This window comes from Colletotrichum spaethianum (assembly GCF_022836535.1).
Source record: "Colletotrichum spaethianum MAFF 239500 DNA, contig03, whole genome shotgun sequence".
In the NCBI taxonomy this organism is placed as follows: domain Eukaryota; kingdom Fungi; phylum Ascomycota; class Sordariomycetes; order Glomerellales; family Glomerellaceae; genus Colletotrichum; species Colletotrichum spaethianum.
In genome coordinates this window covers 1384269-1401265 of record NW_026054773.1, presented here as the reverse complement: position 1 = coordinate 1401265, position 16997 = coordinate 1384269, and the positions used below count along the sequence as shown (strand labels likewise).

General features: G+C 52.4%; 3 protein-coding genes across 3 annotated transcripts; 2 read left to right on the top strand and 1 right to left on the bottom strand.

Moving 5' to 3' along the window:
* Positions 1–202: 202 nt before the first annotated feature.
* Positions 203–1617, top strand: ColSpa_01878 (palmitoyltransferase PFA4; the record flags this gene model as incomplete). Its single annotated transcript, XM_049268090.1, has 2 exons — positions 203–566; positions 626–1617. 2 exons carry the CDS (start codon positions 203–205, stop codon positions 1615–1617), a joined length of 1356 nt encoding a protein of 451 aa, XP_049124047.1.
* Positions 1618–6990: 5373 nt separating this feature from the next.
* Positions 6991–9062, bottom strand: ColSpa_01877 (uncharacterized protein; the record flags this gene model as incomplete). The annotated part of the gene is made up of 2 exons (XM_049268089.1): positions 6991–8834; positions 8885–9062. 2 exons carry the CDS (start codon positions 9060–9062, stop codon positions 6991–6993), a joined length of 2022 nt encoding a protein of 673 aa, XP_049124046.1.
* Positions 9063–15640: 6578 nt separating this feature from the next.
* ColSpa_01876 (intracellular hyphae protein 1) lies at positions 15641–16197 on the top strand (the record flags this gene model as incomplete). The annotated part of the gene is made up of 2 exons (XM_049268088.1): positions 15641–15700; positions 15757–16197. The coding sequence occupies 2 exons, from the start codon at positions 15641–15643 to the stop codon at positions 16195–16197; spliced, it is 501 nt and encodes a 166-aa protein (XP_049124045.1).
* Between the last annotated feature and the right edge of the window lie 800 nt (positions 16198–16997).

Here is a 16997-nt window from a genome sequence, read left to right as displayed (position 1 = left end):
CAAGCTCCTTTTCACAGTCCTCCACCCGACGATCCGTACCCCGAGCTGTCCGTCCGCCCCGGCACCGAAGGCTTCATAGTGGGCTGACATCACCTCTGGCCTCCCGAAACAGGCCTCAAATCCTCATCGTCCGGACACCACACCTCCCCGCCGAACCACGCTCCCTCTCCGCGATTTCGACAACCCCAATGGCGCAACAACAATGGCCGGCCTCAACGAATCCCCTTCGCCCTTCCTCAAACGCCTTGCCGTGCCTGGCGTGTGCCTGTTAATCGCCTTCCTTGCCTACACTTCCCAGCTCCTCTTCTACGTTGCCGATGACTCCCTCGCACCCGGCCGCCTCTCTCGCTCCCAGACCTATACCTTCAACATCCTACTTCTTTGCCTTTGGTACACCTACTACAAGTCCTGCACCGTCGACCCGGGCCGCTATGCCTTCCGCGACGCCGTCATCGAGGTCCCCGAGCCGGACGAGCACGGCCTCCTGCGCCGCTGGTGCAGGAAGTGCGCCGCACCCAAACCTCCGCGCGCGCATCACTGCCGGCATTGCGCGCGCTGCATACCACGTAAGACCAATGCTTTCGAATACCCGGCCGTGACTGTTTTGCTGACGAACCGCTCCCAGGCATGGACCACCACTGCCCATGGACGGCAAACTGCGTATCCCTCACCACCTTCCCGCACTTCCTCCGCTTCCTCTTCTACACGAACGTATCCCTCTGGTACCTCGGCCGCCTTCTCTACCTGCGCTTCGCCGCCATCTGGGAGAACCGCATGCTCCCCTCCTACCTCGGCCCCTCCCTCCCCGTCCTCGTGCACTTGACGATCCTCTCCCTGGTCTGCTTCTTTACCTCTTTCGCCCTGGGGATTCTCTTCTTTTCCACCGTCCGCAGCTGGGTCCTGAACGAGACCATGATCGAGGGCTGGGAGCTCGACCGCCACGCCGCCGTGTGCGACCGTCGAGACCGCCTGGACGGGAGTGCGGGGGAGTTCTGGTCCATCACGGGCGCCGACGGGAAGAAGGTGCGGTTTGGCAAGGTGGAGTTTCCTTATGACATTGGGATCTATGCGAACCTGGCTCAGGCCATGGGCACCTCGAACCCACTGATGTGGGTGTTACCATTCGCGGGGAACCCAGATATAAGTAAAGATGGGAGGGGCGTGGGCTGGGAGTGGCCGGAGAACGGCCTGAACCATAAAGAAGGCATGTGGCCGCCGCCAGACCCGAATAAAGTGCGTCATTCTGCGCAGGGCGGCTGGCCTGCCGCGCGGGATGCGGAGAGTATACGGGTGCCGCGGTACGGAAGCAAAGAAGAGGAGCTAGAGGCGTTTAAGACGCGGCAGGAGGCGGATCTGCGGCGGTGGCAGGGTCAGCGGTCACAGTTGATGGCGGAGTTGGAGGAGGTGGATGACTACGACCTCATAGATGACGACTCTGAGGACGGGTATGAGCAGGGCGCGGATGGAGAACCCGGATGGACGAACGCTGATGGTGAGCGGTTGCAAGATTTCGGAGTCGATGAGGACGAGGACATGACTGACGAGGCCGACGACGATGTACCACTTGCTGAACTACTGCGCCGGAGAAAAGTCCTGCAAAAGGATGGGGAGGACTAAAATGGACGGACGATAGATGCATAAGAGAGCGTGTAACGGGGAAATCTCTTTTTTTTTGGGTCATCTCCCAGGTTTCTATACTAATCATCGCCTGAAACCAACAACAGGGGCATCCAAAGAGGGCTTTCCGCAGGCCATGAATCCCCTTGACTCCCGAATCTATCAAGCAAAAGGTGCACACAAGACAGGACGAAACCCTCCCTTCCATCCGAGGTTGCCCTGATCCTGTATGCAGAGAGAACTCAAAACAAGTTGTTGGTCGTGAAATGCTGGTCTCTCTAGACGCAATTCACAATCCACATTCCCGCCTCCACCATCGGTCCAAAGAGCAATCGTGTCGTGCAATCATGAAGCATCATTCCAGGTTCTAGATCTATCGACCCAACCTCATCCCTGACCTTCCACACGCGTCGCGATTACCAATCGTCATCGTCGTCCTTCTTCTGCATCGCGTTCTTACGAGCGAGAAGAGCGTCCGCCAAACTGTTGCCCAAGCTGGGAGTCGGGGTATTGCTGCGGCTGTTGTCGGATCCGCTAGCACCATTCAGGCTCAAGCCCGAATCGCGCGGCTGAGCGACAGCAGGCTTGCGGCCGGCAGCAGGTCGCTTCACCGGCGGCTGAGGGGGAGTAGGCTTGCCACGGGCAGCTGCTCCGTTCGCCGAAGGGGGAGGGGGAGGAGGGCGAGGAGCCACGACGGGAGCAGAAGCTTGTTCCTCGACGTAGGCAGCAGGAACCCAGGCTTGGCTGCCGCCGTTCTTCCCGAGCCACCAACCTATCACATACAAGATTAGCTTCCATCTGCGATCTGTAGGACAGACATAGAGTGCGCTTACCGTTGTTTTCCTTCTGGACGATCTCGATCATGTCGCCAGCTCTGACCGTCAACTCGTTCTCCTTCTGGCCTGCAAAATCGTACAGGACCTTTGCCATGATCTTATTTTTCGCCGGAGGCGCAGCGGGAGGCGGAGGGGGCGGCATCCTGGTAGCTGCCGAGGTTGCCGCTTGCGGTTTCGTGTGTGTAGGAATTGATGTTGCAACGGCGGCAGCTTGTTGTTGTTGACGCCCGAAAGGACCAGTCTTGGCCGAGCTGGCTGCAGCAGGAGGTTGAGGAGTAATAGAAGGTCCGGTCCTCGTAGTGGAGGCGGCAGGTCGAGGCTGAGGTGTCCGGTTGGTGTTTGTCATCCGAGATGGTCTACCGTTGGGACCACCGGGCTTGATCAGTTTGCCACGGGTGATAGGACGAGCAGCAACCGGCTTGCCCTTTGGTGTAGGCTTGGAAACAGATGAAGGGGGCTCGCCCGGCTGAGTGTGCACAGCTCCGCTCTTGTAGTAGTCGGCGGGCTGCTGGGAGTCTTTGAGGACCTTGACTGTCTGCATCTTGCCGGGCTTCTTTGCATACTCGATCACTTCAGCGATCTTAAGGGTAAAGCCACCGGGCATGACACGTTGCATCTGTGTGAACATCTCGGTCTTCAAAACACAGTTCAACAAAGGATCGGCCTCCTGGGGCGATCCCACACCGAGAGAAAACCAATCGTCGCGGGCCGTTGAAGCTCCAATGAACTTGATGGCGCCCAAAGGCATCGAGCGTTCGACCGAGATCTGAGGCTGGCCGTTGACCAGCATCTGGGCAACAATGTAGAATTTACTACTGGTAACAACGAGAATGCGGGGACTGGGCTTGCTGGACCTGCCAAACTTGGCTTCGAGGATCTCTCCACGGCAGGAGAAGACAACCTTCTCGTTGTTCGAGATGCCGATGGCGTTTCTAATCTGGGAACCGGGACCCATTGACGCGTTGATGCCGAGATAGTCGCCCAAGAATCTTCGAGAACCGAGCAAGCTGTATCTCCTTCTCTCCTTGCGGTTCTGAAGGACTCTGTGGCCTTGGTCGCGCAGCTGCAGGTACTCGGCACCAGTCCTCTTCTTACGCCAGAAACGCTGGATACGAGTAGCAGACTCAGCTCTGTAGGCCAGGTATGCTCGCCACATGCGCTGGATACGCGTGGCCATGTTATGCCAGTATCGATCTCTCATATGCTCAAGAGCAAAAAGGGTTTCGGGAGACTTGATAAAGGCCTTTGTCGTACCCATCTGCCATTCCTCCTTGGGGATGCTGGTGTCCTTGAGAATCTGCTTGACGGCATCCTGGAACGATCCCTGCCAAGTGTACTCACCAGCGTACGACGTCGCAGGCGATAGCAGGAAGAACCGATCCACAAACTTCTCGAATGTCTGACGGTAGGCAAACCCAGCACGACGAATACGGACGTTCTCCTGGAGACCGAGGTATTTGACCTGATGTAGTACATTGGGGACATTGTATTCAGAAGGCGACTTGTTCTCGTTGGGCTTGATAGTTCGGATGTAAGAAGGCTGGCACTTCATCAAAGTTTCTACCAGCGCATTCGCAGAAGCTCTGATACGATCACCGGCAGAAGGAGGCTGTTTGCGGTTGTCCTGGTCGACCTGGTTAGGGAACAATGTGTGGACAAAGCGGTTGTTGCTACCGGAGAACAGGTTTAGCAAGCCCTTCAGGAGCAAGTCCTTGTTCTTGTCCGTAATTCCGTCGACTGTGTAAGACACATCACCGGCATAGTGCTTGATGATGAAGCTGCCTTGACGGGGAGTCAGGTGGGGGTTGGACATGCCATTGATGCTCTGCATGAACGTTCGGTCAGAAGCGGCGGGGTCTGCGTGGGCCGTCTTGGTGGCATCCTTCATGGCAGAGAAAACACCTGGAGGTCGAACCGACTCGATGAGATCGCACACAATCTTGTTATCGAAGTACTTAATAGGTGTCCACTGAATCTGTTCACGCGCGTACTCGTCCTGCTCAGCCTTCAGCGTGAGCTGAATAAAGATTTGCTGCAGCTTCTCGTTGACGTAGTTGATGCAAAGCTGCTCGAAACTGTTCTTCTCGAAGATCTCAAATCCGTAGATGTCGAGAATACCAATGTTGGTGCTCGTCGCCTGCCTCGCCTTGAGAGACTTGTTGACACGCTCAACGATCCAGTCGAACAGGTTGCTGTAGATGGCTTTGGCCAGGGCGTCTCGTGTCGCAACAGCCTGAGCTGGGTTCGTGGGGGACTCGATGACCTCTCCATTCCGCGGGGTAAGGATACGGATGGTAATGGCCTTGATGAGCTGCTCGGGCGTCACCTCCAGGAGGTATGCCAAGAAGTCTACGACCGACTGGTCGCTGACAGCTGCGTAGCCATCGTCGCCTTCATGGAACTGAATGTTACCCGCCCACAGGATCGCAGACAGCATGCGGAATATCTCGTCTTGTTCTCCCTGGCTAAGGCCAATAATCTTCATAGCCTCGAGCGTATCGTTGAATTCCGCCAAATCGTCGATTCCGTCGACCTCGAGGCACTTAGACTTGCTAGTGTAGAGGTACGTCTCGGGTGTCTGGATTCCGAACTGCTGCCGGTAGGTCTGAGAGGCTCCCTTGGTGAATTGGTAAAAGATGTGGAAGTTTCGCTCGTTGGTGATCTGGCCGACGACGCGGGTCTTCTCGAGGAGGTAGTTGGTGATGTCGGCACCAACGGGTTCGCCCTGCGCATTGAAGTGAATCTGCAGATACTTGCCGAAACGAGACGAGTTGTTATTTCTCAAGGTCTTTGCGTTGCCGAAGGACTCCAGTAAAGGATTGGTAGCCAGCACCATGTCCTTGATCTGCTTGATGTCGCCCGTTTCTCCTCCTGAAACGTTGGCGATGTATTGCATGATCCGCTTGGCGGCCTCCGTCTTGCCAGCACCCGACTCTCCGGAAATGATGACACACTGGTTATCTTGATACGCCTTCATGTTGTAGTACGCAGATTCGGCAATAGCGAACACGTGCGGGGGCATTTCGAGGCGGTTTTTGCCCTTGTAGCTCTCGAGGACCTGGTCGGTGTAGATGCCCAGATCCCGAAAGGGGTTGACTGACACCAGCACATGGCCGATGTAGGTGTAGATCTCCTGGCCTTCGAATCGCTTCTTGAGGTTTTCGTTGATGGCTTCGTTGGACACCTTACTGAGCAACGTAAGATCCGAAACACCGATCTCCTTCTTCTTGGTAACCTCGTAGGTGGCCTTCTTGGGCTTGCCGCCGCCCGCTGCGCCGGACGGGCCGGCAGGACCCGTCTTCGCGGATTTGTCCTTGGGACGTCGTGAGATACCCTATTGAAAAGCATACGCGCATCGGTCAGTCCTGTGCTCTCGTGGTCGGTGGCCGGGGGATTTTGGAGTCGCTGCAGCCGGATTGGAGTGGTGCGCGCGCGCGGGGCATGAAGCGTCTCACCATGCTGGGCAGTTCTCAATGGAGGGAATGCCGGTATCTCTTGTTGGTTTGCGCAAGCAAGCTTGACAGGTTATTTGCCCGCTGGTGGTGAATGAGCAAAGATTGCGGGTTTTCTCCCCTCGGCTTGTTGCTGAGTGAGAGACTGGAAAGAGCGCGCACCGAAGGTGACGTTGCGGTGCGGACGGAGGGATTACGCAGGTGTAGTGTGGCTGGTTCTTGCCCGAGATCCAAATCCAAGCGTTGGCCGACTGTCCCTCCCGCCGGTGCCTGACGACAACTCCCAGTCTGTCCTCGAGGGGGGGCTTGAGGGGCTCAGTCGGCCAATCGCAAGCGTCTCAGTGGCCCAGCACAGCCTCAACCCGGAGAATCGGTGGCGCCAGATTCCGCGTAATGCTCAGTAGTGCTTTAGCGCCGTTTAAGCGAATCTCCACTCTTCACATCTTTCCCCTGTCCATCCCGCAGAAGAGCGGGAGACTTTCTTGGAACCTTCTGCCAAAAAAAGGATTCTCCGACCCTGTCGTCCCTGTTCTGAATAACGGCTCTGAGGTCATAGCTTTCCCTACCTCTAAGGCTATTGGTTGAGATGGGTTGTCGTGTGTGCATGCCATGCCAAAGACAAACCCCTCGTCTCTGCCCAACTTGCAGTCTCATGTGCGCATGAGCTCAATTTAAGGTCTGGACATGGTTCGTCCCAGACGGTGCTTATTGCGTGTTGTAATGTTTCACGCTGAGAGTTGCTTGCCGCCGTCACTTGGTCGACTACCTCCTTCTGGAACAGCTCTGCTGCCTGCGCCGATGTCGGCATATCTTGTTCAATATTGACCGACAATACAGAGTAGTTTTGCATAGTCAACCTATTGGCTGCTACCCAAGGTAGTACGCTCTTTATCCACTGTCACTCACGTGGCACCCTTAGTGCGGACCGTCCGGAAAACTTGGCTGGACGTGGTCTATTCTGCACTAGGTCATTCATCGTAGAGCCCCCTATGGCTCATTTGGCCTGTATTCCCGCTTACTCAATTTACCTGGCTGCGCTATGAGATGGATGTTCTTTGCTCTGGCCGCATCGTACAGTCCTCACATTATCCCATTAAACCCAAGCCCAGACCCCTCACGAAACGGACATCGTTCGCTTGTCGTTCAAGAGCAAGCCTCATTCTCTCGCCATACTCTTTCTCTGCCTCTTCTACCTTCGCATCTTCTTCCGACTTGGGTGCCGGCTCCTCAAAGTCATCTGCAGTGAACCCAGGCTTGCCAGAGAAACTGACTAGACCAAGCTTTTCACCCGTCCAGAACAGAATGTCGTCGTCGTTTACGTTGTCCAGTCCGTTCCGTGTTTGTGTTGACAATATTTTCCGTGCAAGATCGTCTGAACCAGGCATTGACGCAAAAAGAGAGGGACGTTCCGAAACCTCGCTGTGGCCAATCTTGTGCCGCCTCACTTCGGTGAAGCCGTCGCGCTCGAACCACTTTAAAAGCCCGGAGCCGTCCGAGAACACAATGCGAGTACCTTGGTTCGCGACCGAGAGGATTTTGGACTGCGAAGACGTCTGCCGATTCTTCATTGTGGAGTTCTGCATGAGATCCGCAGACGAGTCTCCCGGGCGCGGGCAAAGTCCGTACAACTCCAGTGAGCCCTTGGTGTTATATTCACCCCCAGCAATCAGAGTACGGCCGCCTTCTCTCATCTTGGACGCCATAACTTGCTCGGCGGACAGGTCACTCCTCCGACGCGTTTCGCTATCAAGCGTAGAGAAAGGATACGGAAGCGCCGCGAGGCTGGCCAGCCGAGCGCCCGAGTGGATGGAGCCTATGATGGAGGGGAACGTGCGTCTGTCATAGTGGAGGATATTGGAAAAGCGCCCTGCCACGTAGATGTCGTCCGAGAAAGAGTACTCGTCGCATGGTTTGGGCAGGTGTAAGATGCTTAATGGCGTTGGTTGTGACAAAGGTGCGTATGGCGGCAGCGGATCGTCGAAGATGTTCCTTGACCTCAGTGCGGAAAGCCCACTTCCCGTATCCATTGCCAACACATCGATCCGATCGACTATCTCACTCGGCGACCTTACCCGCGCTCTATAGTCGTATAAATGAATTCCCAATGAAGTTCCCACGGTTAGCGGTAGACCTGGGGCGGCCGAAGACAACGCCGTAATGGACCATTCGAATGATTGCTCGCTGACGACCTGCAGATGGTTCAGATCCACTTCTAAAAGATGGCCCTGGACTGCAACAAAGGCCTTGTCAGCGAAGCTGTCGACGCTGATGCACTCTGATACACCGGAGTCGATCTTGCGTGACCTCCCCATGGTTTGGGGTCCGTCAAGGTAGAGAATCCCTGCCGGACTCGTCGCAACCATCGCGCCTTTCCGACCTCTAGTACCCTTCACGTCCCACAAGCACACGGACCCGTCGTCTAACGGTGATACAGCCAGCAACTCGTTGCTTTCTCGATTCGGGCTGTAGAGGGCCATTCCCCGGACATCCAGCGTATCTTCCTCGTTCCCGTCTCGGATCTTGGGCTGCTGCAGCCAGCTCGTTGTGACAGGCGCATAGCGCTGTATGTACTCGTTGTACCAAAAGACTGGCTCTGTCGGAAACGAGGGATCCCAATTCGCCATGTCCTTGTATCGCTGCAACTCACTCTGCTCTCTCGTTTCGTCCTCATCGTAGAAGTGCGGGGACGGTTCTGCATCACCATGCTCCTGGCTTAACTGCACGGCAGCGCTAAGGAGAGGCTCGTCAATAACGTCTTCGTCGATGATACGGGTCAGGCGCCGGCGCCGTTGGATCGACTCTAAGAAAGGTGACTCGTCGAATGTTCTTGACCGCCAGTGGTTGTTGTCGAGAGAAATCTTTTGGAGTTTTCGGCATACGAGTTGTAGGCCGGGGAAGTCGTAAGGCTCTAAAACTGAGGGGCACCAGGCTGTCAGCTGGAAATCTGGGGCGCGCTGTCTGCTAAAGGAACCTACTCACAGGAAAGAATGCGAAGAAGAATCTCGTCCGGCAGATCGTCCAGCTTCTTCGTAGGGGCCGGTGACACCATTGTGGGAGAGTTTTGGAGAGTGCTCTCGCGGACGCTCACTCGGTGATTTTGCTTCTGGCCGGGCTTCCGGGGGAGGTAAAGTAGAGGGGAGTCGCGGACGATATCCATGGAGAAGAGGGTCAAAGGGTGATCCTATCGTTATCGTTATCGGGCATTGCCAGTGCCCTAGCCTATCCAGGATTAGTGCAGATCCGGGGGTGGACCAGACAGAAACGCCTGGACTCAGGTAGGTGGGCTGCTGGCCTGTCAAAGCTCCAGTTGTTTGAGCTTTTCCCGGTCCTCGCCTTAATTGCATGCTGCAATTGCAAGCTTGTGTTGACTCCTGAATACCCACAGTCGGTCCTTGTCAACTCCTGATATGTTGCTAAAAGCTGCGGCGAACTCAGCACATGCCAGTCGTTGGATTGCAGCAGTGAGCAGTTGACTTCTGAAACGCAGTACAGCCACGTCCCCCGTATTACAGTTGTCGGACAGGACCAAACGCGCGCGCACCAACACCGCTTGACACTCAAAGCCGGTGTAACGGGGTTGGGCAGCTGCCGATGCCGCAGTCGCGGTCGATCTCTAGGTCTGGAAAACACCGTACCAGCGTTGGGTTGCCCCTCATTATCATGGCTTTGCTGGTATACTGAGCATTGTGAGTGTGCGCATCCAACAGACATTCTGTTGACAGGTTATCATTGCAAGAACTGTAGCCAAGCCTCCACAAACCAACTACCGTCTCTTATGTGTCATGAATCATTGCGTAAACTAGTATCGGAAACCCAACATCTGGTGAGGCAATACAAGAGTCGCGATTGCTTCAGAATTACACTCCCCTATTGCGCCTTTTCCATTCGTATCACCCTTGCGTTCACAGTCTTCGCTCTTGCTAAGTACCGACCAGCCGATTCCCTTGTCATCTCTCTTGGTGCTTCGGAAGGCCACGATGATGAAGAGCAAAAATAACCAGAGAGAGGAAGCAAAGGGAACGTGCAAAATTATGTATCATGTCTAGCTCACCTTGCTCACATTATTCATCAAGACCCGGTGAGCTCGCGTGGCTTAACGGTCAAGTAGTTGGTTCGGTCTATCGGAATGGCATGATGGTCCAGCTCCGTATGCAGTGGTACGGGACGTGATACGGTTGTCATCGTATCAAATGTAATTGGTTTCTTGCAATTCGAATCAACGGCGGTCATGTGATGGGGAAAGGAAGCTATTTAAGGCGATTATTGTCACAATAGGTAACACAATTGTTTGATTAACTATATAAAACGGATATTGAGATATGTTGAATATCATAGCAAACACCTACATTCGTTACAACTCACATCAAGCATTCTCCTATTATATGTAAAGCGCCGCCAGCAAAAAATGATCACGGTCAATCCTATCACAAACGATGAAGGTAGGCGAATGATACGACTTGCCGCCTGGGCTGCACAAAGGCTCTATTAAATTCAAACTCTACTGCGTTCCAATCGACGTCTTCGTTCATCATTCGCCTAGTCCCCTCCTCCCATGTGCTCCAAGTACAAAGTCCAACTCGCATGCAAGGGCCATCGAGCCATTCTCTACTGTCTCCAGCTTGCTCTGTTGAGACTGCTGCGGGACACAGTAGTATACCAACGCTCCTTGGAACGTGTCCCAGCGTAGGATGAATAGATCCATCCACATCTCCCAGATGGAAGATCCACAAGCCGCATAGATTCAAAGGCAAGTTGGCACTTTGAAGGAACAGCCAACGAAACCCAGGTATATCGAGCTGATATGAGTAGCTGCCCAGCTTCAATTGCTTCTTCGCGAAGCCCGTATCTGTAATGATTTGTATACAACTGACACAATGTTCCACAGTCTTTGATGCAAGAGTTCCTTTCTCGGAGAAGTGCCTGTTTAATCTCATCTTGCACAGCCAATGCGTTAGCCAGACGGCAGACTCAACCGGATGCTTTCATGACCCCAGGGTCCTGAGAATTGAATTTGTATCGAAAAGAGTAGTTCGAGGTGGTTCTCAGGTGGGTCGGTACGAAAGAGTTCTCTGTGATGCGCCAGCTCGTGAACTTTTCGCGCTTTTGCGTGTGAACAAAAAGCTGTTATAGACTTATAGTATAGGGTTCTTGGATACAATTGCGAGAGCAAATTATTGAACAAGTTCCGCTAGTGATGGGTTATCCTGGGGGCGAATGGCTTTGCCCACGCGTAAATCGTACGTCTGCATAATGCCATAGATGCGATCCACTGTCTTGAGGTTTTTCTCGACCGCGCTATGCTGCAGGGTATGTTCGGATTTGACGCTGGCAAATTGTACATGCCTGAGCGGATGAGTAGTGACAGCATGTGATTGATCTTGATTTTCATATCCACTTCCCAGTCTTTGAGAGTGTTGCCGGTTACTTCATGGTACTCAATGCCTCGTTGCATGTTGGAGAGGTCCAAGTAAATATTATTGCAGACATTGACAAACATGGACAAATGAGCCCGATACTCTGTGCTGTCATCTGCTGTGGTCCATGTACAAGGCCAGCCCTCCGAACTCAGAAGCAGAGCGTCGTTGCGTAACACGGCCTCCTGTAGAGTCCAGAGGGATAAAAACCAGGGATCCTGTAGTACTGCATGGAGCCCAGCGTCGACTCTCGGGTTGTATTAGCTGGAAATATGGCTTGTGCTAAAGCAACATTGCTCATGGAGGAGGTAACATCAGTCAAAGATGGAAGAAAGAGGGTAACCGAGATATTGGGAGGGTTTTAGAGAACGCTCATGTCAGTGAATGTCTCCAAAGCACTCATGCAACATGAAATACTGGCAATTGATCTTTGACGGAGGTGTTGGTTCCGCCGACAATGGATATTGTTTTCAAAAATAACGAAGTTTATATGTAGATCCGGTATTCTTTAGTTTAGTTGTCGTATCAGACATGATATGGAAACTCAGATAACGTTTACAATACTTTCCCATCGACCTTGGTAGGTGGAGGCAGAGGAGTTCCCTCAACATGAAACTCCCGATGTTGTTCAAATAGTGTTTTCCAAAAACAGACAGAGTCAGATCCTCCAGCAATACACCATGTAGCAAGACCAGATCTTGATAGAGAGCTATCGCATAAATGCGTCACCGCCCATAGCTCAATTCCTTCATTATTTCCAGCACGTTTTTGACGTTTTTCGTGAGCAAATCTGACTTTCCATTTTCGTCTTCCTGCGCAAGAGCGCAGTTGATACTGCCTGAGATGATACGTGTCCCTGGCTTGTCGTCGGATGTCACGGCTATGCCAACCAAGAACATCGTTACACTGCCGTCTTCATTGACTGTCCACGTGGCCACAGCTTCGTGGTCGTGTCTATCGATGTAGGTATGCTTATACGAGCCCGAAACGTTGTAGAACCAACCCTTCGATCTCGAAACCGGAAGCATGTACACAGGTAGTAGAGATCCCTGACTGCCCTTGGGAACTTCCAGTTGTTGACACCGTTGTGACGGTTCCTGCGCTGGGCATTCATAGCATCCGTGTCATATGCATTCGGATTTTTGAAGGGTGCTTCGATGGGTTCTTCCAGCCAGTTGTGCTTTTGGGTGTCCCTAGACTAAGTGCGCGAGTATAATTCAATCTCGGGACAGAGAACACACTCTTGCAGGGTCCACAATGAGGAAAACCAGATGCCCGGCTCGCTTGATGTCGCGTCATCAAAGTCAGCTTGGTCGTCCGCCCCCGTGAGGGCCTTTCTCGTTAATACTTCCATAGGGACCTCGGCCGCCTTGGTCACTTCGAAAGTTCTTTCTCTGATTGCATTCGTGCTGCGGGTTAACGTGAGTAATTGGGACCAAATGCTCATCCAATCCAAGGCTGCCAACACACCATCCCTTGAATCGACATCATTGATCCAAGCGATGCAATGGCTTGAGCCTCTGAATATGGACGCCTGGTTTGCAATCTCCAATTGGGCTCTCTTGCTTTTGTCCTGCGGTATGCAAAAGAGATCAAACCATATGTAACGGTAACCTAGTCGCCAAAGCTGCTCCGGAAGATCTCTTAATTACATTGTATCGCGTGTTTTCAGGGACGAGCCATGGCACTCCAGAAACGCTCGTATCGGTTCTTGCTCGCCAACGTTCCCAAGTATGACTGATGCATACATATTCGGGGCACTCTGGGAGGTCTTCCACGGTCACTGTTCGCTGGTTTTTATTGTCTCAAAGATGGTATGGCCTGATGCGAGCCTGGGCTGATGTTGTGTCCTGGTGGTCCGCGTCGTTTTGCACTACTCTAGGATATGGCCTTTGGCCATCAGCCGGAGAGGGTTTTGGATGAAGTACTGCGTACGAGAGCTTCTGGACTGTGACAAGACAAGATGATCAATATCTCGAAGACTGGAGTGTGAAGAGTTTGAGTTGGCAGAGGAAGGGTTCCCATAATTGCGGATGGAATTCCAAGAGGACCAGTCTGAATAGGTGCGAATGGTAGAGACATGTGTCGGTTTTTACCATGTTAGCGACGCGATGAATATTGTCGCTTGCGGCAGGGTCCGATATTGTCTTGACGGGCCTTCGACCTTCCAAGTATGTAATGGTAGCGCTCAAGAGGTCTTTATCGCACCAATCCGCTCTCCGCCAGGATTCAAGTAGATGTAACGACCGCCTTTGAACGCGCAACAAGGTATTGCGAAACTCGGGATCATCTCGAACCATTCGCTGCATTTCCTCCGCAGTCGTCGAGCAAAGCCCACTGGATCTCCGGTGAGCGTCGTAATCTGGCCCGCCATTATACCTCGCTAGTTGAACCCAAAGTGGTCATATTGGCCTTAAACGCCTGTCGACAGGCTTGAAGTAAAACTCTATCGTATCCAAATATGATTGTCGCTCTTTCTCGAGGGTATCCTGCCATCCCGAACGTGGTGCATTTTCAGTCTGACGCCTCTTTTCCACTTCATCATAGACAGCCCAGCAAGGGTTCATTAAGTATTCTCACTTGGGTGAAAAGATATAAGCTACGCGAAAATTATTGTCGGTCTTTTCGCTAAACCTCTCTTTGTGCCACTCTGTGAGTTCTACAGTGACCCTCGCATCCACCGACTTCATTCTTGTTGCCTAGGCATGGTCAGCAGCTTTCTTTACGAAGCCTTTTCTGCGCCGTAGAATATTGTATGCGTGTTCGCAACTCAAACGCATACCCACTTTTGTTGTTGTCGGCAGGGGACTTCCGAAGTTATCAGGGCCGACCATGTTAAACTTTTGCCCACAAGAGAAATTGGACCTGCACTATAATCCGACAAAGCCGCACCCGTTGTTGTCGTAATGCTTGAAGCAAGAGAGTTGGAAATCGGTATTCTCGGGCTTCAGCGCGCCCCGAAGTCCCATTCGACATAATTGTGGGTGAACACATGCACGTGAGATCAGCTTCGCGAATCATCTTTCGACAACATATTGCTTCCTGGGGATGAAGAGAGCGAGTGCCTGTGCCTCCACAAAAAGGGCCACATATGGTTTACAACATTTTCCAATATCAAACTGAGATGGCCTGCTTTCCTTCAGGTACAGTGCAGCGTCATTCCTTCTACCCTCTCTGGCAAACATTCGATTTAACGTGCTCTTGTCGCCTTTGGCAACATACCACCTATTTATTTGTAGCACTGTGAAACACAAGAGACCACGCGTTTCTGCTCCAGAAATGAACATGATTCCGGCTTGTTCTCGTACTTCAGACTTGATCCCTTCAAATCCCTTTCACACCCGCCCTTTTGCCTTGCGCCGTATGTGTGTCTTCGACCGCGACTGCCACTGTCACCCTAAGGGCCTCCGGAGTCTTCTCTGCAATCATCGAGCTGCTCAACCTCGGCGGCACCGGATTCGAGTTTTACATCGACAGAGGTATGAATGATGTGAACGTCCTTTTCTTTCGATGTCTATGCGCGGATGTCAAGCCTTATCCCAGAAAGGGCTTGTTGAAAGAACCTTGAGTCGCAATCACGGGCGTATCCGGAAAATCCAATATCATGATCAGCTTCCTGAAAGTGGATGTTCAGTTATTCCCGAGACGTTACTTTTTCGCAGGGCCAGCCTTAGAGTCCAAGTGACGCATACGTCAATTGACAAGTGACTTGGATGATAACCAACTAATATCGAACGGGAACGGCAGCAATATTATTTGCATGGAAGGACCGCCATACCGGTTGAGAAGGGTTGAACCGGTAATTGAAAATTGTATATTTGAGTTTGTTGAGTCGTGCTACACGAGTTGCGAAGGGCATGTGTTCAATAAGTGTTGACAGGGGTAAGGCCTGAATACTGGAATATGGATCAACTCTCAAGTCAAATCTCCACACTAGGCTTCACGATGATTAGCTACTCGAGAACAAACCCCACATGAAGCAACAACGTTCATTTCCAACATGTTGTGACTGCGGGTATCGGCGTCCGTAGACAAACCCAAAGTAAATGAAGACATTTCCAGAATTGCAGCCTCACGTTAGAACATGACGACGGTGGACCTTCCGCATGTACCGCTTTCGGCCGGTATGACTAGGTGACTTTTATTTAATCACGGTCACCTCTTCCTGGTGTTGATTCAAGCTCTCTTTTCTAACCAACCAACCAACCAACCAACTTTGTCACTCTTTTCCAACATTGGTCCATCACTCTTTCAACTTCAGTTTTCAAATCTATACTCTTTCTACAAGTTAGCAGTTATAATTACATACACAAACGCCAAAATGCAGATTTCTATCTTCACCGTCCTTGCTGCCGCGGCCAGCTTCGCTGCTGCTCTTCCTGTATGTCAACAGCAGTCCTCTTGCATGTTCCAGACACAACTAACAACCGCCTGCAGACTGGTACTACTGCTGCTAATGCTACTACCACCACTGCCGCATCTCCCTCCGCCACTTGCGGCAAGCTTGGTGACTTCCACAAGACCACCGTCAAGGCTGGCCAGACTCTGACCACCATCGCCGAGCGCTACCACTCCGGCATCTGCGACATCGTTTCGCTGAACAAGCTCGCGAACCCTAACGTCATCTACCCGGGCCAGTTGCTCTTGGTCCCGGTCAACGTTTGCAAGCCCGACAACACCTCTTGCATCACCCCCACGGGCTCCGCTACTTGTGTCACCGGTGGCCCGGCCACCTACACCATCAAGTCCGGCGATACCTTCTATGTTGTTGCTCAGAGCCTCGGCATCACCACCGACGCTCTCACCGGTGCCAACCCTGGCGTCGTCCCCGAGAGCCTTCAGGTCGGCCAGGTTATCAACGTTCCTGTCTGCAAATAAGCTACGAGCTCTCGCGAAATTTACGGACTACATTTTCGATCCCGTGTAGTTCTGAGCAGTGGCATCCGATCAAGTTACACCACCAGAAGGCAGGCAACCATAGAGCATTAGTTTAAAAATAATACAGACATCTGCATCGCTCGCTGGTACCTTTGTCGTCCCCCCGCTTGAACCTACGAGCAGTAGATCACGGTCTAAAACCTCTTGGGTCTCTGACATGCTCATGCGACGACCCCTAAAGGCATTCGGCGGAAACTGTAACAATAGGTGAAGACCAAAGATGCAGACAAAACGGCGCTGGATCGGAAGAATGAGGGAAGGCCAACCGATTTCCCCTAGTCACTTCTCAAATATCCCAGGTGGCCATCTTTAGGGCACAAGCCTTGACAAATGTCCTTCAATCAACAAACTCTTGAAAACCAAGGGGTTCAACAAATTCCTAGATCGATCGTCTACATGTACCCTCAAGCCAGATCCGTTGTATCACGGGTGAAACATGACACCCATTTACTACTTGACAGCCGTAATTAGGTCATGAGCAATACACATCGTGTTGTTATGTGCATCAAAGATCGTAGGAAACAGTCCGAGTCAAGCCCTTGAAGCCTCTGGAACTTTTTCGGTTAAAGTTTTTCTCTTCCAGGATTCTCGGCAATCGGCTGCTTTGTAAGTGTATCTAATGATACAGACCTGTGGGCAAAAAAACAGTCGGCTGATGTATGACGAGTCATGAGGTTTATAGGTCTCCGAGTGAAATAGGGTTCTTACAGAGTTTCTCTGCAGACCTTTTTAGATTCTGC